Source organism: Plutella xylostella, chromosome 29 (genome assembly GCF_932276165.1).
Source record: "Plutella xylostella chromosome 29, ilPluXylo3.1, whole genome shotgun sequence".
NCBI lineage: Eukaryota > Metazoa > Arthropoda > Insecta > Lepidoptera > Plutellidae > Plutella > Plutella xylostella.
Genome location: NC_064009.1, coordinates 9,475,466 through 9,498,975, shown reverse-complemented (window position 1 = coordinate 9,498,975; position 23,510 = coordinate 9,475,466). Strand labels below are relative to the sequence as shown.

The window sequence follows — 23,510 nt, the reverse complement described above, 5'->3', positions numbered from 1 at the left end:
GCCATAAAGTTCAATTCGTACAAGAGAGGCCCGCGCCATCTTGGAAATAGGCGCTAGGTATAACTAGGTGAACTGCAATCGAGCAAGGCTTCGTATCGAATTAATAATTTTAATGTGTGTATGTATAAAGGGTGGGATATTTGATTATATCGCACTCTTATTGCAATACCGTTACCGGTTTGGATTGAACGCCGCATCTCAATACCTATACCTACTGCAATAACTTATTTATTTTGCATTCTTTTTTTGCGACAGTTTTGAAAAAAAGTGGGTAGGTATGTGTGTACAGGCTAATTTACTAAATATACTGAATGCATTTGTTACTTCTTATCACGGTATACCCAAGGAAAACCATCTGAAGGTGATGCGAAGCTCACGCTATTTTTAACCGACTTCAAAAAAAGGAGGAGGTTCTCAATTCGTCGGGATATTTTTTTAATAGTATACCTAACCAAAACGACTAACCAACCGTCGCAAGTCAAAAACGACAGTGAGACTAAACCCTTACGGCTGCACTCTTTCCAACTATGCAAGTAACAGTGCAAGTATTTACGGGGGCGGGGTGCTCCCATCCGGCCCTAATTGCACGTTACAATGATTTGTGTCGGCCACAAGTTTTCCCCGTTGTCTGCGAAACTTCCCGTGTGGCCGTGTAAGTTGCGGCCAGTTATTAATTGATGTTTGAGTTATGAAGTGGGTGGGTTGGGAAGTGCCTGCTTTGTGGGCTTAGAAAAAGGGTTCGTTCCTCAAAATAGAAATAAATTGGCAAAGTTATACAAAACAATAACATACATAGCCATTGTTATCTTCAGATAAGCGTACCTAGTATGAAACGTATACTTATTTATAAACTTAGTAGGTTAGTAGTTAGTAGCCCACCTTTTGTACATTAATTTCGAAGCTATAAACAACCGACTACACTAATCACGAAAGACAATTAGTCAAAGCAATTGAAAGCTGCCTTTTCATGTTTAATTAAATTAGTCCTCGCCCGCTTACACTCTGAATTCTTCATTTACAACTGCTTGCACTATTTTTATTTCCTCCTGCTAATAATTAGTTTTTAAAACAAAACATTCCCATTCCGATCACGAGTCCAGCCGTTCAAATTAAAAGGTGTTGAATGAAAACAATCATTGGAAAAGCGGCAAATTTATTTAAGTTACTCGAAGCACCATCCTGCTGAGCTGTTGTTATCGGAAGAGCATCTCCTTAAAATAAGGTGTTTTATTGTAACTGGAGAGCATCCCTTTCTTTAAGTAGGGTGACCATGCGATTTTTTTCGTGAAGGACTTGAAAAGTATTCAAGAGTTCATTCAGTGTGATATTTAATCATTATTGCGACTGTGGTTTTGTTATTACAAGTAAAATAATTCATATGAAGACGAAACTGACTTTATGTAGGTTATATTTATTAGAAGATAGTTTGATAATTTTTTTAGGCACCGTAAACAAAAAAAAATGATTTTAGCAGCATCGTGGTTTATTGTGGTTCTAAGGATGATATAAGCAAGATGATTGCGGAAATTAGGAGATAGCTCTACAAAACTAGACCTGCGACCTTAGACAAGTAGCCGGTAGTGGCTGGATAAGGAAGGCCAAGGACAGAGTGTTCTGGCTCTCCTTCGCCCTATGTCCAGCAGTGGATGATAACGGGCTGATCGTGGTAAGTTTAAGAAATAGAGCTTATTTTTTATATTTATCTATCCGGACTTTAAAATGGCTATAAACTATGGTCACCCTACTTTCGGGTCGAATGAGAGCTTAACTCCGTTATGTCAGATCGCAGAACGGGGACCTTGGCAAATAGACTCTGTTATTCTACTCACAAACCTAATATTGGAGACGCAATGATATAAGAAAAGGGAGACGACCAATTAGGTTTTCCTGTTTTAACCTACAACGCAAAAAAGGCGTGTTAGGTTACCTTAACGCCGTTGTCTGTATTTTGATCTGAGGTATATTTAGTGAGGGCACATTACAAAAGAGTACATTAGTCAGTTCCATCATAGTCCACAGCATTTGTTGTTGAAGTACTCGAACCAAGGCTTTTTGAAATGGCGGTAGAGTCATGTTATACCACCATAGTGCGCATATAAACCCTGACGCACTATTCATTTGTAACCAAAATGACTATTATGTTTGCTTCAATAAATAAATAAAAATAAATTATTAAGTATATTGAACGACAACAATCTACGTCTAATCAAGAATTTGAACTTGGATTTGTGGGTGTATTTCGGCACAGGATTTCTTGCAGCGTAATCCCACTGTAGGTGTAGTAGATCTACAACGAAGTTTGATGACTAATAACGTTATATTCTTATGTTACATCACTAAATTTACCCCATTCCCAGGGTCCTTAATAGCAGTCTTGATAGGTGCCTTGTTTCGGCATGAACGGGCGATGTAAAATGCATCCGACGCGCACCTGGTACTAACTGATGGTGGTTACTAGGCGGCGCACGATGTATTACAGTATTAGAATATCGACAGAGTAATGTATTAGAGTATGGATAGAGACCATAATGAAAATTGTTATTAGAAATGTCCGATGACGGTTTGCAGGAAGGATGTTTGTACGCTCTTAGGATGTGTTACGTATATTTATATTCATGAAAGCAATTGACATAATTATTATTTTGCTGAAATAGCCAGGACTGTAGTTAAATTTAATACGTACACGATATTTTTCGATAGAGCATTTCCGCTTGACCGCTTTCAAAGTACTGCCTATTTAATTATTTATTTATTGATTCTGAACTTGAACTGTCAATAGTGAGCTTTTGATGATCGATTATCATTATGAACACGTAATCGTCCTATGATAGACATAGATCCCAAGAGCGTCACAAAACTGTAGGTATTTCATACGTGGCTGATGAAAGTCTTCTGAATCTGATGCGTTGAAAGAAATATAACCCTAAAGGTTGACCTCGATACATATACTATATCTACAAATGTAGGTTATCACTTAAAAGGTTTTGAACTTAGTACGAACTGTTGACAGCGTTATATCCTAGTTTTATCTTAGGCAATAACACTAAAACTTAATTGGGGTTGTCCTGGCGGGTGGGTTCAATGTATTTCCTCACCTATTTGGTTAATTGCCTTTATAGCGTTATTATAGTGATAGATTAATATGACATGTCGTGTTTTGGGGTCTTTTGGGTGTTTTGACCTTTGTATTATTGTTTTTACCTAACTTCGAAGATGACTGACTTATACAATACAATACACTTTATTTGCACCAAGAACAAAAATTACAAAAAACAAAACTTAAAAATATTACTTATTTGTGGCATTGTCTAGCCTCAACTTAATTATTTAAATCCAAGGATGATTCAACATCTAGTTGTTATGCAAGGGATTACATGTATGTAATATTCCTTACGACTGTAAAGATTTTACTTAAAAATGTTACAAAAATACAAATTCTACCTGGCTCCCTATAGCAAACTGGTTTTGACAACGATTTTCGCCTTCAAAAATTGTATTTCATTTGACACTAATCACTCTGTAAATATTACTTCGTTTTTCGCGATAAGGCCCCTGTAGATGTTAAATAAATTCCCAGCGAGTGTTGCCAGCTTCAGCCCGTATTAGCATGCACGCCGCCTCCCGCTCTCCGCCAATATTGTAAAGTGATATTTGACGCAGGTGCTAATGTATGGCCATGTGACGTTTATAGCTTTTAGCTCTAGACATTTACATTATACTTAGGTAAGTATGTTTTAGATGCGGGAGTGAAAAGTTTGACCTTTGGCAGTTGCGTGCTGAAGAGCCGAAGAGTGAGCCTGAACTGTCCGGGAAAGTAACAATCTAAGCCCTGATTCTCATATGTACAAAATTGATACAGTTGAGTCGCAGTCTCACAGGCTCTGATGCCATGAGCCGTCATCTACTACTCTATGACATGAAGAAAATTACGACTTAATTTGGCGTTCCGGAACGGAATAAGGAACTCTAGAAACTACTTGGTCGTGATTCGAGACGTGTTTGCAGGTGCTAGACAGAAAGTTCTTCTTTGTAGTCTCATTATAATGTTCAATTGTAAACAAATCAATCAATATTTTTAACCAATACCTATATGAAATAGCATAAACGCCGGAAATATTCCAAAATAAAACTGCATGTTTTCAAGATGGCGGAAGATGCGAGATTCATATTTAAACCAGAAATAAACTTGCGAACCGATAACTTGCGAACTTCACGCCACACGAGGATTGCTCGCTAATACCAGTGCCAAGAGGGTTACTCTATACTGACGAAAAATGAACGAACGAGACCTGTAGTGGTTTAATACAACGAGATAAGAATCGTTTCTCGCGCAGCAGCGTTCCGAAAATTAGTTTTTCGTCATATAGGTAGAGTGACCCCTGAGCCAGTGTTGCCAGTTCTTGGGAACCTTCGGGAGTTTTGGGGAAAATGAGGGTGGTTTTTTTAGACGCTTTAGTTTTGAAGCTCTTGTTATTGCTGTTGAATCTGATTTACAAAAAAAAAAGAGTTATTATTCAAATATTTTATGCGTGTATTATTAAACCTGAGAGTAGATCTTGAATTTCAGCATATAAACCAGTTCAAAATATTTCATATACTTACTTAGAGTTAATTAATTAATCCACTGTATATGTATCTAAAATAATCATTCTTCTTTTTTGTTTCAGATGTGTCCAAAACCAAGGGCACTGACGATGGAACCCGACACGAGACCTGTAAGTACATCAAACATTTCCTAAAATATTATAATTGTACCTATACTTATGTCACAAAAAAATTAACTTAAGTATCTTAAATTTAATAATACACATCACAACCTACGCCGCAAAAACCAAACAATAAAAATATTATTTTTTAAATTGATCTCAACTATTTTTTGGCAACCCTGCAGCACAAGCACAAGCAACAATTTTTCGCCAGTAGGTATATTTCTCTCTCTCTTTCTCCTACGCCAGAGCGAGAGGTCCGCGTTAATTTTTACTCAATTCTCGTTGGAAGCGTATTACGTTAATTCGTTTCTTACGTAAGTTAAGGAGAGTGTTGTGAGGTTGTTTCTGGACTGTAGTTTAGTGTAATGTGGCTGGTTCCTTTCTGTGCACGGGTTCCACGTCACTTCCACGGATGTTAGTACTCAAATGCTTCGGTGTTATTACTTTGTATATTATGGCAACATAATTCGCTGGTTAATTTAGACTTTCGTAATTACGCCTCTTATTCTGGGTTCTAGAGTAAAATTTTATTGGTATAATTGTTAAGGTACTTATAGCTTCATTTTAAAAACCCATTAACTAGGGTGTTTACTACTTATTGAAAAAAATTGTCTAATCCAAACGTAATGGATTTATAAACATTGTATACAAAACACAATTACAAAATATAATGTGACAGTTTCAGAAATTGCAAAGACAAATAATTGTTACCCTAATAAACAGTGTTGTTAGCACTCGTCTCTGTTGCAAAGCTAGCGTTGCCGGACTGTAGGCAATATATCCCTGCTAACCTTTGCAGGTAGAAGGATATTATTCTCATAGCGCCACGGGACGACCAATAATGTCCCATAATATTGTCTTCTACATTATATACGGTGTAATTTAATAACCGCCTTTATTGCATAAGTCCAAGTGACACATCCTTACTTACATTTTATTTATTTGTCTATAAACTAAACTACGCGATGAAGAAAGGAAAATAAACCCGTACTCTAGCCATATTTTGCAGGCGCACTGTAAACTGCTTTAATACTGTTGTGATGTAAATACAGGGTGTTTAGAATGTGACAAAATGTACAGCGACAATCAGTATGAAGTTACTTAAGCGATGAGTTGGTATCCCAACTCTCAGCTTAAGTAAAATAATAGTAAACGACGATCTAACTAGATCCTAGAATTATAAAGTGAAATAATAAATTATGCGATTGGTATGCCAGAACTCGAACCCGCGAGCACTCAAATGCAAGGCTAAAACCTTATCCGTTCCACCGTTAGGACAGTCAACAAATAAAACAAATTTCATATGAACTCAACCGTTAGTTATTACATCACCCTGTACGTAGCGATTCAGTTAATACATGGCAGTTGGTTTTAATATACGAGTTGGTTATTAATGTTATTATAACCCGGCATCAACCTATATAGCCGGCTCTTTCTTTCCGGGATTAAAAGAGTAGGCTGGGAATATACCGGGTGGGGTAAGAATTTCATAACATCGTAGATATAAAATGTATATAATACTGTATACTTAGGTATGAGAAACAGAGTTTAAAGGCTTGATAGGATTAAATACACCTGTTGTGGTTTTAGCAGGATCACGTTTGTAAATAAAGTGTGATATGCCAAGGTATTTGTGAAGATTTTAGGGTAAATCCAGTACATTCTTAAGGCTGATTCATACGTTCTCAGTTTTTTATAGAGAATGTCAAGGCATGGAATACAGCGCTGTGATTGGTTGATTAGACGTTAAAGTGTGAGCGATAAGAAGGTGTTTATTAAAGGTACATTGCTTGGTTTGCTGTTAAATATGAATGTAGTATACATAACTTTGGAATCGGGATTGCCATTTGATTTACCTACACAAAAAAGCATACTAACCCACTGACTGCAATAAAATAAAATAGCTCATTCTGAAAATAAAAATCTGAATGGAAAATTCTAGTTACAGGTGCGGAAAGTCCTGAAAAAATCTCAGTTTTAATTAAAAGTTGAAAGTTTCACAGTCGATGCTAAATCATGTAGCTTGGACTAGGATCTTTGCCTGCAAAAGTTGAAATCACTAGATATTGTAGTTACCATTGCAGTTTATTATTTTGTAAAAATATAATTGATAACTATAGGTCATTAAATTATGAGGACTTACTCGATTGCATTTCTTGCATGAGAAGTTAACTCATTGTTATTTTACCATTCACGAAATATGGTTCAGTCAATCAAAACAAAAGCGAGTTTTTTCTCGTGTAGTTTTGATTTCGGTAAAAAAAACTTAAATCTCCCATGGACATGTTCCACATAATCACTTTTTTATTCTCATAAGCCAGTATTTTCATCTCAATTTAAAATCCGCGTTAAAAAAAAGCGAGAGTTCTCTCTTTAAAAAAACTATCCCTGCACATTATATCCGTAACACTGTTATATTCATTATCCGGAATGGTTATGGCTGGCCAGTCCTCTATAATGCGACATTGGGGGGTCGTTACATCGTCTGCGTAGTTTCGCTTGTGTATTATACATTCGCTTATTGTGTAAGCTGCTAGTAGCTCATTGTGTAGTGAGGGCGGGCGGGTTTGAGGAGTAACGGTTGTGGAGATTGAATGGCGTGATGCGTTTTGCTACCTGACATTTGTTTGAAACAAATTGCAAAAAGGATATACTTAGCCGAAACCTACATGTGCAGCATGTTATAACTAAGTCCAAAAATGAAATCAGAATATCAAAATTCGCGAAATAAAATATGACCCTGAAGAAACCAATAGTAAAATAAGGTGTAGTCAATAATTATTATGATTGCAATGTCTGATACTTGTACGCGGGAACTCTTGACGCTACCAGTGTCGCAGGGGGCCTATCGCGAAGTTAAAACAAAGTAACATTTACGTAGCACGTACTACGTAGTACGTACAAATTCTATACTATTTGAATCCGAAAATCGTTGTCATAACAAGTTCGCGATTGGGTCCAGTATGGGTGGCCTTAATTATTATTTATTTTGTTAGTTTGTCGACATACGACGAGAGGAAGAGATAACTGAAATAGGCTGTGTTTGATACTACGGTGCCACACATTCCTTTGATATTACGGTCATCGAAATAAACCTTTAAAATTATGTAGGTAAAATTTGGTTCCATTCCAAGTTGATTTACTGTTAAATATAACGCAATTACAATTTTACTCATCTACTTTTTAATTCGCGGCCTTAGCTGCGGTCGCGCGATAACAGCCAATCAAATCTCGCCATCCGAACGTACTTAATTCAAATAATCCTCCAGCCGTTATTGTGGCGCGAATGGCGGTTGTCAAAGCGAAGTATTCCAGTTATGCCCTTGAAGGGCAGAGGGCAGCACTTGAAGTTACTTAAGTGGTACAAGTTTACGACTCTCAGCAACTCGGATGGGCCCAAGAAAATTGAAAGTTATGAGACGTATAAAGTTAAAATGGGCTGTACACAAGCCGTATGTGATGTGTGGGTACTCAAGTACTTATATACCGACTTAAGGGCGGTTGGTATCATTTTTCATTGTACAAGGTTAAGGTTATATTATAAAATAAGAAAGGTATCAAGCTATTATAATTATTAGTTATAGTTAGGTACCTATTAGGATTTAAGTATAATATAGTTTATAAATTACTACTAGCTGAGTGAAAGCGACATAATAATAAACAAATAATTTACAATTGTTTCAGTCTAGCAATAGTCTACTAAGTAACCGTGAATACATGAAAGGGTTAGGGTTGCATCACCTCGCAAGATACTTTAATTAAGCATCTTCTGTTTGAATTCGGTCTAATAGTCCGTGTCGCGGGTCCGAGGGAGGGCACAATCCGCTCCGTATCGACTGTAGGTGTTAAGGGGAAGTTCTTTGAACGTTTTAACGTGGGCTTCAAACTTTCTTTAATATATGATGATAAAAATATGAATAAATGATTATGCTATTTCTTTTTACAAGACTCAGTGCCAATTTCTGTATAGTCGGTTATCTAACCGACAGGGATAGATTTATAAATTAAACGTCATCTCCATATAAATTTCATGACGGATGTATCAAAAGTCAATCACTACTCCTTGGTTAAGCTCTAACCGATTATGGAGAAATTGGCACTCAATATACCTACGTTTGTCAACCCATCTGTACGAAAGTTTACCCAGCTGATTCAAAATGTCAAATAGTCTTATACTAAAATTCTAAATACTATAAGTAAATAAGAATAAGATAGCCTTAACCCAGGGTACAGTTGTGCAAATGAAGGGTGGGTCTTGCCTAAATTTATTGTGGTCCAATTGAATCTTCATTTGACAACCATTGGGCAGGCCCTTCAGTTTCAAATAGCCTCGATGTCGGCAGCCAAATGTCACGTTTAATTTCATTGTCTTTGATAAGGAATCAGTTTGATATTAAGTACTGTGGGAAGATTAGTAGAATCGGGTTAGTTGTTAGTTGAGTTGGATTCTTAAGACATTTTGGTTAAACTTAGCTGCTTGTGTTTCAGTCATATTTTTTACAGTTTTTTTTTGCCCACCATTAAGTACTTACCATTTTTTGAACCTCTGGAACGTTGACTGGCAGAAAATGATTTTAGCATTAAATCCAACTAATTGTACATTATTATTATTACTGTTGTAAAGTGTGCAATTTAAGAAGAAATATATAAATAAAGGAAACAATAACACATCCGTATAAGCGGTGAATCCTGACTCCTTTGTCCAATAGTGCGTGCAGGATACAAGACCACAATCATTCGACCCGTCACGCCCCTGGTAGACAGTGCCGCTCACAGGTCATATTAGGATGGCCAGATAATTATGCTGAAGGTTTCTTAATGATTCAATTTGTTAGTGATCCGCCAAGTCCCTAGAGCGGATGATTACTTAATATATTAATTTTAATATACAAAATACTGAAAACCGTGTTCTCAGGTTTATTATCATCGTCTTTTTATCATCATCCTGAACTTAATTACCAAATACCTATATTGTTTATGATACATACTGTCTTAAAGTAAACCAAATGTATGTTGCTTGGCACCAAATTGGCTCTCACCCACAGCTACAACCCTCGCTGAAATCCCTAGTTTTCCTGAAAAAAAAAAAACACGTTGATTTGCACAAAGTACTGTGTAGAGCGGTGTTAAATACGATACTGAAAGTTGGCGGCCAGCTCTGGCTACCAAGCCAAGAAACGAACATATAAAGGCATTTATATTTAAATGTAAAATAGCTTTATTTTACTATATTTCGAAAATCACACTGATAAATGTAAAGTTTGCAACTTATGATGTGCATAAAATATTAGTGCAATAAGCGGTTTTTGAATATAAGTCGTTTGTTAGTGTTTTTGTGTAAACTGTAAAGGCCAGAAGTGACCATCAGTTTTTGAATTTTTTTATTAGTTTATAGTTTTTGTTAGGTAAAGAACATAGGTACAATTGCGAGCAACGAAAAAGATCCACCAGCCATTTCCGTTTCTTATGTCATTGGAACTTTTTCATTGTTCGTGAGTGTACACAATCCTGCTATCAAGTAGATCACTATTACCACCCTCTACAAGTCTATATTCAGGTTTGCGTAGTCAAATACGGACCATTCCGTCCATTATTGGCTTGAAGGCAAACACTGAACTTCTCAGTAGGAATTCTACTATTGTTAGTATGCTGGGAACAATGCGCTTTTGTGCGGTGACTGGTGAGTAAAAATACCAGAATCGCATCTTTATGGTAAAGGCAAAGTGGTTTGAGTGTGATGCTTTTTGTTATGTTTTTTTTTATGAATTTTGAGTATTTAATGAAAATTGAAACTGACTTTGACCTCTTTTCGAATAGCCACGTTACATTTGATGTCAATCTATTACTATACTATCTTTCATGATTAAAATCTACGTATCTTTAAATTAGCTGTTCCCTATATTCCTAGCAATTTTACATTTGTCTCTACGACGTAAATAGAGTTCTAATTTTACCATCTACACCGTGTTAATAAGGTTAAACATAGCCAACCTCTACAACGATTTTCGAATTAAAACTGTATTGAATTTGGCACTGATTACTACGTAAATGTAACTTCGTTTTGACTTCGCGATACGCCCCCTGTTTCCACCGCCGATGCTTCAAAATACAAACATCCATTTTCTGTTGAGTTCCGAGAATGCGAATCTCAATTTGCCGGCGCTCGGCTAAAAACACAAATGGAATGTGATGTGTGTTTTTGTTAAATTGTGCTTCCCTCCCACGCGGCACTTATTTGAATATCCGATATTGTTTTCGACTCCTGCCTTTTTAGGTTATTGCCGTGGTAAATATACTCCTTTTGAAGGCAATTTTAAGAAAGCAGAAATCTTATAGAGGTATACGCTTCGGTGACAAACACAAGAGCTATGCTTTTGTCACCGTATCAATACCTAGGTATAAATTGGATAGAAAGCCTATAAAATTAATGATAAGATTTTCGTATTTTTGTACTTCAAAAAATAATATACATACATAAGATACTTATTAAGGAAGTGGAATAGTGGGAATAACCTACTTAAACCATACTTACTAATATACTTATGTAAGGTATAAAATATCCCTTCCTACGTAAAGATGACGTAGCACTTTTAACTAAAATAATATTGTTCCTTTTCCGAAAGCCAACCTCTATTCTTTCTTAGAAAGCTGTGTGTATTGGATAAACATTCAGAAAATTACGGAGTAGATATTTATCAGCGATTTAGCCAGTCATACTAACATTAGGATAGAGCGTAGTATGAATAATAAGAGGCAGTATTTGAGCCACTGTCTGTAAACGGGCTACCGTATAATCAACGCCATCTATTGACCCCTCCGCGCAACAACGCCAAATCTACCGTGACTCGTTTCAATGTGAACAAATTGTGCAAGATCTGAATTCCAGCTACGCGCCGCTCGCCATCCGTCACCGCGGTATCACGGCTGGCTAACCGTTTCCTACAGTTCTTTGTAAAGCCGCGTATGGTAATTCCCTTTCCTTCCTTTGGACGCGCGGCTCATAAATTAGAAGGCTCGCCTGGACACAGGACCAAGTGGAAGGTTCTGGATGAGGTTGGGAGTAATGAAAGGGTTAGGAAATGTTACGTGGGAGTAAAGGAGCAGGACTTTTAGTGGCGCGCTGAAAAGAGACAGATGTAGTTTTGACATGACCATTTCTTGGTCTAATTTATATGGTGCCCTGTCTTGGTGCACGCTCTGGAGGCTCATGGCCGCTTGTGACAGAATTGGTTTTCCAACTCTGTGAAGGTATCACGTGTTGTTTGGAGACTTACATCGTCTAACGACGATATAACGACGCCTTCAGACGAAGCAGTTGTTCATATAATATGTTAGAAAGCTTCGAATACTAATTTCATTTCTAACCTCAACCAAACCAAACCTAATATTTAGAGATATCACAGTTACTCAGATATGAAATATAAACGTAGAGTTATTTAATATTTATAAGCTAGATACATCTAGTTCTTTGCTTCTAAATCAGTCGCTTTATATTCACTTCTCTCCACGCGGTGTTCGGTTGAGGGCAACACCAGTTACGGTTGAAAAATTGCCAACAAGCCGACCGACTATATTGAAAACATTAGGCAGCTTAACCGTCTAGTTTATATTCTTGCCTGTCTATTTCGACCGTTTGACCTATATTTCAAAGTTGCCCGGTTTAGCTTTGCAGATAGCTGAACGATGTAGCAAAGCCACCTATATATTTTTGGCCTCTGACAAAAATTTGAGTGTTGAAAGTTTAATAGGTATTGTGAGTCCTTGATATTGTGTTGTGTCACTGAATCTGAGATTCATAATTCGTTCGTGATTGGCCATGTCATCACAATAAAAAAGAGTAACTAACCATTTCGTCACCCTATTATTATATAAAGTAGTTACCGTGCGAAAGAATAATAAATGGTGTTAAATATGATATATAGTATATACGTACATAATAACTATGCATGGCTACTGACTATGGTTTTATTTATTTATAAATAACAGTAAAACTGACCCGTGTTTGCTATCAAGCCATCATTTGGAGGAGTTATCATCGCTAGCGAGTGATTCAGCTGCCCAAATGAAGATAAAATAACAGAAAACCCGTTCATATTTTGCTGCACTACAATTTTCGACTCGCATTCAGATACTGACGGGTTTATTTTGATTTCAATTCCGCCCATTTACACAAACAATCTCACATAATTGGACAGTTTTTGTCTCTTTCGATTACGTATTTTATTTAAAGGACAAAGAGCTTGTTTTGTTTTTTACTCGCGCACAGAGGTGAGGCAGTCGAATTTTACAATTTCATTAGGTTTTTATGTGAGCCTATGGAGTCGTTGGGGCGCTGCCTAGCGCTGATTGGCGCTACCGCTTGGGCCTGTTCAGTTTTTGATTAAGAATATTAACAATGCGCTTTTATTGGAAAACTCCGGTCGTTCCCGAGCTAGAGGCAGTTCAATGGTAGGTGTTTGTCAGTAACACAAATTCTGTAAAAATAATATTGTACCTACATACTTCAAAGGCATAAGTATACAGTAAAAAGCATACAGTAAAGATGATTACATGACAAACAAACGACCGTGATTCAATCGACCAGTTTTAGAGCTAATAAGCGACAAACACATACCTATTCCAAACTTACAACTCCTCTTTTCTCTTCCCTGGTTAAAAACAAGGCTTAGCTGTGTATCCGCGTCTAATGCAGCCAGATTGCCCGAATGCTGCCGTCGTCACCGAGCTGCTACAAGTTAGCTTTAACTTCAAGATAGCACTTAAAAGAAGTTTTAGCGTCGCGTAACGTCGCTGCTATTCCTCGTGCCTTTAAGATGGCGGACGTGTGTGAGCGGAAATGTGAGCGAATCTCAGAATATTAACCCTTACCCGTCTTCTTCTTATCGTGTCGACGACAAACCAACAAAGTCGCTAAATAATACATGCCCAGAACTAGGCCACTGATACTGCACCGTTGGTACCCTTAGTTGTGCCAGAAGATCGTTCAACGGTATACTTCTATCTTACTAATCATCAGTGTAATCACTGTATAATTTTAATGGTTTCCTTCCTAGCTTGTGTTGGTGACAAAAACATTCATAACTTATGAACGGATAAGCCGCTTTTGATCAAATATGCCTAAGACCACTCGTGGTAACATTACCTATGACCCAAAAAAATTGAAATTCGGTTCAGCCCTTTGGTACGTACGCTATCACGGACAAAGATACATAGACACGCCAAACTTATGACAACCCTCTTTTTCGATTATAAACGGGTTCCGGTGAATACCATCCTCATTCAATTCGCTAGTTAATACTTATCGTTGTTACACACGTAAAAATTATAACACTTCTCTTTTTTGGCACGGATATTTTGACTAGCTAGATAACCTCTCTATTCACAGGAGGCCAGCCCCTAAAACAGTCTCATTTTCTTTTACAGTGTCATTGTATGCAAACATATTCGTACGTATGCTGCTTAGATACGATGAAACGGTTGAAAACTAGTGCGCACGGTCCTATCTAGAGGTAGTGATCTTTTTATATTTAAAATATCTTTTGAGATAGATTTTAAACAGACTTTTGGGACTTGAACTGGCTTACAAGTTTCATGAATTTAAATTACATACGTACAACAATAGAAAAGTTGTTCAGAATGACCACTTCAGTCATATTTTCCTTTCCACTTTACTTTCGATACGCTTTTTCACGCCCTGTATTATTTGGTTAATATGTTTGGAACGAATTTTTGTTGGACGTAATCCGCTCCCTAAGCACGAAACTGGATGCGATGTACCGAAAGCTTTCTACTAGTCGTCATCTGGATATAAATGCTATGTGCCGTGTTATATGATGTTTGGGTGATAATGATCCTACTACAGCATAGCCTTGGTAGGCTTTTTTTGCGATTAATTCCTAGCGATGCCAACAATAGGTATCTACCCGAAACTCCGGTCTCACTCCGCTCTCTATCGATTGCGTACAAAAATGTCTGGCCGGCGTCGCGACCCCCAATTAAAGCCGGACATTGATTCTGTTTGCATCCAGCCGAGTATTTACATCCGGAGTACGGATGTTGTGAATCCGCTCTTGAGTCGACGGATTAAGGTCCGTGTAAAGGGTAGGAGTGGTGGACAGAAATAGCTGACGATCGATGGTCGTGATGCCGGCTCCTGGTTTTTCCGGCGCGAGGCAGAAGATGCATTTGGTTTTGGAACGCTGTATGCGGCCTGGCGTAGCTTAAGAGTAACCCTCAAACTTTGTGATAGACCGTATATTGTAAATTTACAACAAGGTTAAAATTGACTGGGCCAGTTTTTTGATCCCTAGTTAACTCAACCATTGGTCAGAAATGGCTACCATTAGTTAAAATCCAACAAAATTCGTATGCAGCTGTCATGTTTGACAAGTGACTTGACTAATGGTTAAAGTTGACCACGGATCAAAAAACTCGACCTTAGAAACTCACGAGTTTCGACTCTTTATAGGTCGATAAATTTTAAACCTATTTTAAAATGTCAAAAAGCTCTATGAATTCGGAAGTAGATGTACAATCAGATCGACTTAATGCTAAAAGCATTCTCTACGAGTAAACCTTAATCTTAATCGAAGAAAAATAAAGCTTATTCATTTCAATCATAATAATGTATGGATTTTCTTAAGAATGGGGCTACTATATTTTTGAAAATGCAATGGATTTCGTCATCGAATAAAAATTGTACAAAAGAGAAAACTTACATGGAATACTCTTGTCACTAATCATCATCCATGTGACACAATGCTTATGAATACTAACCGAAATAGTTATCTTGCATTAAAACATTCTCAATACAAATGAAACGCTATCGTTAAAAACACTATAATATATTCAAATTCTTCTCCCCTCATTCCGCCGACTTGGAATACCCACAAATTAGTTCAAATTGAAGTTAGTAGCTATTCCTGAAAGCACTGAAAATAGGAGGCGAGTCGAGACGATATCGATTGGAAACTCTGCACCGGAGTGGGACCCTAATTTCGGAACTAATAAAATGGAAAAACTATCGCTTTGTATACTCACGAGCAATGAAAAAGTTCCACCCACAAAATGCCATCACCAAATGGTCCAAATTTTTTAAAACGAATATGAATTGAACGGTAAATATTAACGTTTTTGGTGGTAGTATTATACTGTTGTACTGTAAAATTATCTTCAATATTGCAACTAGTATTTTCCGTAAATGAGTAATATCATTGGAGCTTTTTTATTGCTCGTAAGTGTTAGCCTACTAGCTGTTTCGCATTTTTCAATTTTGAACATCATCTGCGCAAATAATATACAATTTCAGTCTATTTTTATCGTTTCCAGCAGCTGCTGTGGTTAGGAGTCATCCGTTCAATCATTCACTGATTGACTGATCCAGTTTTATTTACGGTGCAGGCGGCCGCAACTTTATTATTAAATGTTCAATTTCATTTTCATCGCACATAGCGTGGTAGTGGCGTGTGTTGTGCACATGTAGCTTCGGCCACAGTTAGCCGAAGAATCAGTTTAAAGTTTTATTTTAATTTTTGAGAAGTTATAGAATGGTTTTATATCTCTACACAGATAATTAGCCGTAGGGATGTTAATAAAAATCGGCTAAAATTGTTTTGTGTATAGAATAGACCACTTTTTTTCTTATTCGTCTTTTAATGTGCCTACTTAGAAGTAGGGAACATTTCAGTCATCAATTTGATTTCGATTAATCCAAAAAAAAACCTATTTACTTTCACCTACTTTTAAGGTTTATAACAAATTATTAATAAACAATCGACTTTACAGTACGTTTTAAGAATTAGAACGATTTGTTTACTTTCTCAAGTAAAACTTATTCTCTCGTATTTACTAATAAAATTGGTCTATAAAATAAGTATCGAATAAGAACATTGCACAGTCGAGAATTATATTCCTCGGCGACTAAATTTATAGCAGTTGGCGGTTTATAACTGTCGGATGAAAATGTAGTTTATTTTAAGTTGGTACTTTATACATATAACCTTCTTTAGTTGCATGATAAATAAATAATAATTTCAATATAATATTGTTATTCCTACAAGATTTTTTTTCTTGCTATTTGATCACAAATATTCTTCAAAATTAATATCAAAATAATATAGCTTATGGTCGTGTAATCGAATGCTCTTATTTTTATATAATTGATAAAAACAAGAGTTTTTTTACTGTAGGTACCTGTGCCTCATAAAAATAGATTTTGCCTAAAAAATATTCTCTCAGTACGTTTTTATCTCGGTATCGATTATTATGTACATACAAAAGTAGTTACTTACTAATGAATCTTAGAGCACGTATTACACTGATTAGTCTGTGTATACCCAATTAGTATCACTTTATTTATCGGGTTGTGGCCACAAACGCAGCGAGGGGGTAACTGTGGCCAACACTACTAGCGAGCATTAAATACATCTATACATATACAGTGGGGTACAAAAGCGGTATAGTAAGCCGGAAAGATGGGGGAAATACTTGTAAAAATATATGGTTCTATGTAAAAGGAAATTTTTTTTTTGTTAATTTGAAAAGGTCTGCATTAATCTCATTTGATGCGATGATTTGAAAGAATTCGTTCCCACCAGTGCCTATGATTGGATGATATCAAACGCATCAACGCACATCTCTGAAAAAGTACCCTTAGCCACCCGCCCCGCCCACGTTGCCGCTGTTTCTGTAGCCACAGCCTTATCTACAACCCACATGATTCTCGTTCAGACTTTCCGAGACGTCGATTGGTTAAGACTGTAATTACGTTAGCACTTGTGAAGGCAGATGAAGAGATCTAATGGACGAATGAACGAAAGTTTAGGTTTCGGTCTTCATTGATCGAATCAATCAATGAGCGTAGGTGGTTGATATAAATGTGTCCGTAATTCCGATAACTCCTCTTTGGTTTTATAAATTGGATTTTTTTTCATACGTGTTCAAAAATATTGTTTTATATACGGTAAATAATAACGGCGAATAATTTTGATAACTCATACTGAACTGCCAATTTTTGTCCGATAACTGTAAAGAAAAGTACTTATAGGTTCCTACGAAGGTTCAAAAGGCTAAAGTCACTCACTACTAAAGTAATTATTCCAAGTTACGCAGCTATAAGGGTACATTTACATTAGTGCCAGAACCCGATGAGAGCACACTGACGCACCCAATCAGAGCTTCCAGACAAATCAAAATAGACTCGGGAATTAAGGTCAAAATTGGCATCGGACGACACTAGGTTGCAACAGATTACCCAGTCGCAACGTCACAGTTGCTATGTAATTATATGGATAAAGATAAAGGAACATTTATTTGACACACTGACAACATCACAGCAAGAAAAAAAATATATAAAATAGTTCAATAGAAAACAAAACAATAACACAATAGGTTGCTCTCAAAAAGACCGACAGTTTTTTTATTTGTTTTTGTATGTGACACACTATCTTTCTTATATTATATTAATTATATTAAATCTAAGTGTTGCGACACGTCTGCTGCAACCTCCTGTCAGCTACCAATTTCCACCTTTACAAGTAGCATTGTGAACGGATATCAGTCAACGTTTAATTGGTCTAGAATCTAGAACTAAGTTAGCGAGTTCCGTTCTGTTCCGCCCATCCATTATGTATGGACTATGGACCGTCTGGTCATAATGAACCCATTCAAACGGTATAGCCGACGGCGAAATCTGGTTATTCCAGGGTTCTTGCGTTATCTCCCGCTATTATGTTTTATTTTTGCGAGGTATTTGCTTAGATGTTGCGAAGTGAACATGGCAAGTTTGGTTTGTATATCTTATTGCATCAATTATTATTTACAATTTTCCCCGGAGATAAGTAGGTACATAACGCACCTACTTACCTAATTAAAAAAAATAGAGGGGGGGGGACATACTTTTTACGACTTTGAGAGCTGATATCTCAAAAACCGTTCACTTTAAGAAAAATGTTTTTTAGAAAACTTTATATCATTTTAAAAGACCTTTCCATTGATACCCCACACGGGTATGTACATCGAAAAAAAAAATTTCATCCCTCAGTTACATGTATGGGGGGCCCCACCCCCAATTCTTTTTTTTACTATTTAGTGTCATATTTTTGTAGCGGTTCATACAACACATATTCCCATCAAATTTCATCACTGTAGTACTTATAGTTTCCGAGTAAATCGGCTGTGACAGACGGACAGACGGACAGACGGACATGACGAAACTATAAGGGTTCCGTTTTTGCCATTTTGGCTACGGAACCCTAAAAAAGGCGAATGAGTCAAGCTATTAACAGGAGTTTTATTACAAACCCTGTGACAAAAATAAGCCCAAAAAACAATGTATTTAAGTAGAGCAAGAATTTTCAACTTCACACTTCATTTCGCATTTTAAAGTACCTATTCGCATAACTCTCAAGCGTAGTTAATTTATCGCTAGTTTATATTACAGGAGTATCGCATGCGTGCTTCAACTGCTGCCGGGCTATGAGAGCCGCACTTGGCGAGGATCGATCATGGAATATACATTTTAAATATAAAGCTATTTATTTATTATTAGCAAATCAATCAATATCGGGTACAGAACCTCTTTAAAGGGCTTACCTTCTATCTATCAGTATCGTACGTAACGGATTGTCATAATCGAGTCATAATGTATCGAGAAACGGCGTCGGCAATGCCGATGAATTGGACGCACTTGTGTGAATGTCTATTACAAAGAATACTGAAATTGATGCAGCCCTTGTTTAAGATTCCGACAGATGGAACTTACCTTTATTAAAGTAGTAAAGACGCGTGTATTTATCTAGTTAATAGCTAATACGAGCCGCTCTACTATTAGGTATATAGGTGAATTCCGCAAATAAAAATAAAAACATATAATTTATTTCAATTTTCATAAATCGATACTCATTTCTTTTCACCAACCAATCTATTTTTCCCTATAAAACAGCGTCGCGTAAAATACCCTATACCTTTATTCTGTAGATGGGTTGTATATAGCGGGCCGCGGCGTCGGAGTGATATTAATAAGTAATGCACTATAATGGAGTGCGCCACGGCAGATATGCCGCCTTGTGCCGGTATATTATGTATTTACTTCCCAAGTACATAGGGCGGCTAATAGTTTAGCAGTCTGTTTATATTTTGGCTGGCTGTACGGTCGGTTTTAGATCTGGATCGGATAATTAGATATTGGTAGGTACCTAATTAGGTATGTATTTTTTCATTTATGTCAGATGTTTCATTATAGATTAATAGTTTTAGTTATGTTTATACCTAGTACCTAACGATGATATTATTTCACATACAAAATTTTGAGCTTCAAATATTTTAGGGAGAAAGATACAAAAATATTTGAAACCGTTGACTATGAAATTATATATTTACCTAAACCAGTTTTACAATGAATAGCATGTTAATTGCTTAATGCATCTAATTATATGGTTCACGATGAAATTACGTTTAATACATAATTGTGAAATTAATTAGAATTTATGAAACATCGTTATGTTCGTTAATTATAATCTCTTTACAATAAAATTTGTCACAAATTTTTGCATCACAAATTATATTAATGATTTATTCTACCATTATAATGTTTACAATGCATATAGTTGCTTGTTCGTTTAAGGGCTGATTTTTCAATGGTCAGAGAAATGTTATCTCAGGAGTAAAATTGTTGCTGTCCTTATACAAACATTCAGAGAGATTCATTAGATAACTTGTATCTGGCTATTGAAAAATCAGCCCTAGGACGACGCTCGCAAGGCTCTTGTAAACTGATAGTTCGTTATACAAATTCGGGGGTAAAAATAATAATAAACTAGCATGACTGTTTAATATTTATGTTGTTAGGTGGCGCTAGTACTAAAATGTGCTTTAAATAGAAATAAAGCAGTGTATTTTCTCCTACTACCCGCACTTTGGTTCGCTGCAGGACTTCTATTAGCCACCATTACGTATTTAAACACAAACTTTCGACGCTGTTTAAACCCCGAGCTGTGTTGCTAGCTACAGCAGTGGGTCTCGAATATTTTTTCTACGGAACCCTTTTTTGCTTGCCGTGTATTTGGCGGGACCCTAGTTTAGGCCTTCAACCGATTGCGCTAAAAGTGATCTATTTCAGTGTGCCTGAATTTTAGAAAAGAATAGTTTATCATTTATTCTACGTAAAATTTTACAATTATTTGTTGATTGACAAGATAATGAGTCTACCACCATTTCACAAGGGCTCAGTCAATTTTCTTGGAACCCTTGAGGGCCTCTACGGAACCTTGGGTTCCGTGGGACCCTAATTAGGAACCGCTGAGTTACAGCATGCTCTTAGAGAAGGAGTAAGTAAATAAATTAGTTGCCAGAACTTTTTTTGGTGGCTGAAGCGGTTCTTATTTACTTACGTATGTAATTTATTTGAAAACTGGTGGTTGGCAAAAAAATTAAGGCCCAGTTTCTCACTTGATTAAATCTGCCAAACCATGAACTTAAGTTCTACAACAATTTACGCAATCACAGTGCAGCATTCTACTTTGGAGGTGAGAAACTGTGGAAGTGATATTAAGAGTTTTAAGCGCGAAAACATATTATTATATTAATTTCATTCACTTACTAAAATAAATTATCAGATTTAATTTATTAGATGAAGAAAAGTTTAGACATTACAAATTCTAATGTAATTTAATAAAATATTTAAACATCTTATAAATAGACGTGCCTAGAAAATATATAAAACTAATTAATACTTATCGAAGAACATAGCAGATATGTAAGCCATACCGCCACTGTCACAGGGGAAGTTGCTAAATATTAAAATTAACTACATTATATTTTTAATAAAACAGTTTTTTCATTCCACTCCGCTAACAGGAAGGTAATAGTGAAGGTGGTAAAGGTATGAACGTTGCCAGTCTTCAGACGCTCTCCGGATATAACCAGAAACAACCGGTTATAGCCGGGTATAACCGGAATTTCTACCGGTCTTGTTTTTCATTGTATCACGTAGCGGTGGTGTAAAGCGATTCCGAGGCTTGTTCCCTTTGACAAAGATGCTTTGTTCTAGTTTTTATTTTGTTTTTATATTTCGTAAAGAAATACCGTTGATAGTTTTCTTGGCTTTAATTTTTCTTGCTCTACTCTAGCTTGAGTGTTGAAACCTGTAGGTTTTATAAGTAAAATTATAGAACAATAAAGACTTTATTACGAAATTAAATACATTAAATTTACGGATGCATTTTATTATCTAAGAATGTGTGTCCCTGGAAACAAATGAGTTATTTTAAATTTCCTTGTGCCAATAATATAATGTATATTCGCGTAAAATAAAAAATAAATATCAAAGCACACCTATGTTTGACTGATTTGTTTGCCACATAAAATCGTTATATAGACCATCTAGAAGCCGCATTTCTATTTCAAGTGCATTGTACCAACTTTCTGTTGGTAACATTGCATTCTCACGATTACACCTGACCTCTCCACAGGAGTCGGAACTAAAAGTAGGAGAGTTGTAAAGGCAGGACCCGCAGGTTTCATATGTAAATGAAATTCGTCACGGCTTGCCGCTTAGTTCTTGGATAAACTGAGGAGCATCAGTATGTAGAATACACACGTCTCGCTCTATGGAACATTCACAAAATGTACGCATATTTTACCTGTGTGTACGTAGATTTTATGTACCCATGTGTTTTGTTTGTATATTTTTTCTTTTAATAGTTAGTTATGCAGTCTTGAATTTTAAGTATTTTTGTATTTGGTACGATAATTTTCATCATTAAATGTAACCGCAGTAAAGAAAGACAGTATACTGACGGAGGCCCATGTCAAACTTAGAGCTTCCTTCATTTAGCTTACGCGGTCAAAAACCGTTCCATTTTATTTCAAAACAAACTTGTAATTTCAGCCTCCCGCCCTCCACCTAATTGACGAGCAAAAAGGAAGTTTGAAGACATTTCAAGACTTTCCGATAACTAAGAGCCACCTGGAATATTGCGCACCGGATATGCCAGTGTAAACAGAGCCTTAAGTGGCTGCGTCGGAGTGACGGCCGGTGTGCACGCTACCTTATAATTTACTGTTCCGCGGAGCTGAACCGACGCTGCGTGGCAATGATGAAAGATGGATACCATAGACAAAAATATACATAAGTTCATATTAAGTGTATTTCACACTGGACAGACTTTATAGGACACATTAAAAATTATTTAAATTGTACGCACACGTACTAGAAAAGGTCGGTCAGAAATACATAGTATAATGTGAAGCAAAAACATCGGTCGGTGTGTGTGCACTGTGCAGGCACCCTAAGCATCAGACATTGAAATGAAATGAAATCGTTTATTTTTTCGACGTTGAATATTAGAATTACCACCATACCACACCACATTTCTCTTGCGGCTGCACCTATAAAATATTAAAGGAACAAATGTTAGATTCTAATTAATAAATCATTAGACTTGTTCTATCTGTTTAACCTCGAGTTAAATGTCGCTGCGATATCGGAGATTATTATAAGGCGATTTTTATTAAGCGAATTCATACTAGAGTGAATTTCCCGATTACCTAATTCAAACAAATGCCATACTGGTCAGACTGGACAACTTTATCCACATTTCATTGTATATTTTGGTAGGTTTTTAACATAAATGAGTAAATTGAATAATACCTATCATGATGTTTAAATTTATGAGGGCAAAACATTTACTATACTTACAAGTTTTTTTTTTAAATTAAACGTTCTTTATTCTTAGCGTACAGACGTCCGGCTGCGCCACAGTAGGTAACATCAGTTGACCAATTTTAAATATTTATACGTAT

The 23,510-nt window shown here is 36.4% G+C and overlaps 1 protein-coding gene across 1 annotated transcript in view; it reads left to right on the top strand.

The window, feature by feature from the left end:
* The window catches only part of LOC105382164 (tyrosine-protein phosphatase Lar), a 337,896-nt gene that overhangs the window by 50,473 nt on the left and 263,913 nt on the right, over positions 1–23,510 (top strand). The window contains exon 4 of the mRNA XM_048631524.1: positions 4,668–4,715. Within this exon, the coding sequence (XP_048487481.1) occupies positions 4,668–4,715 (48 nt within the window). The remainder of the gene's footprint in view (positions 1–4,667; positions 4,716–23,510) is intronic.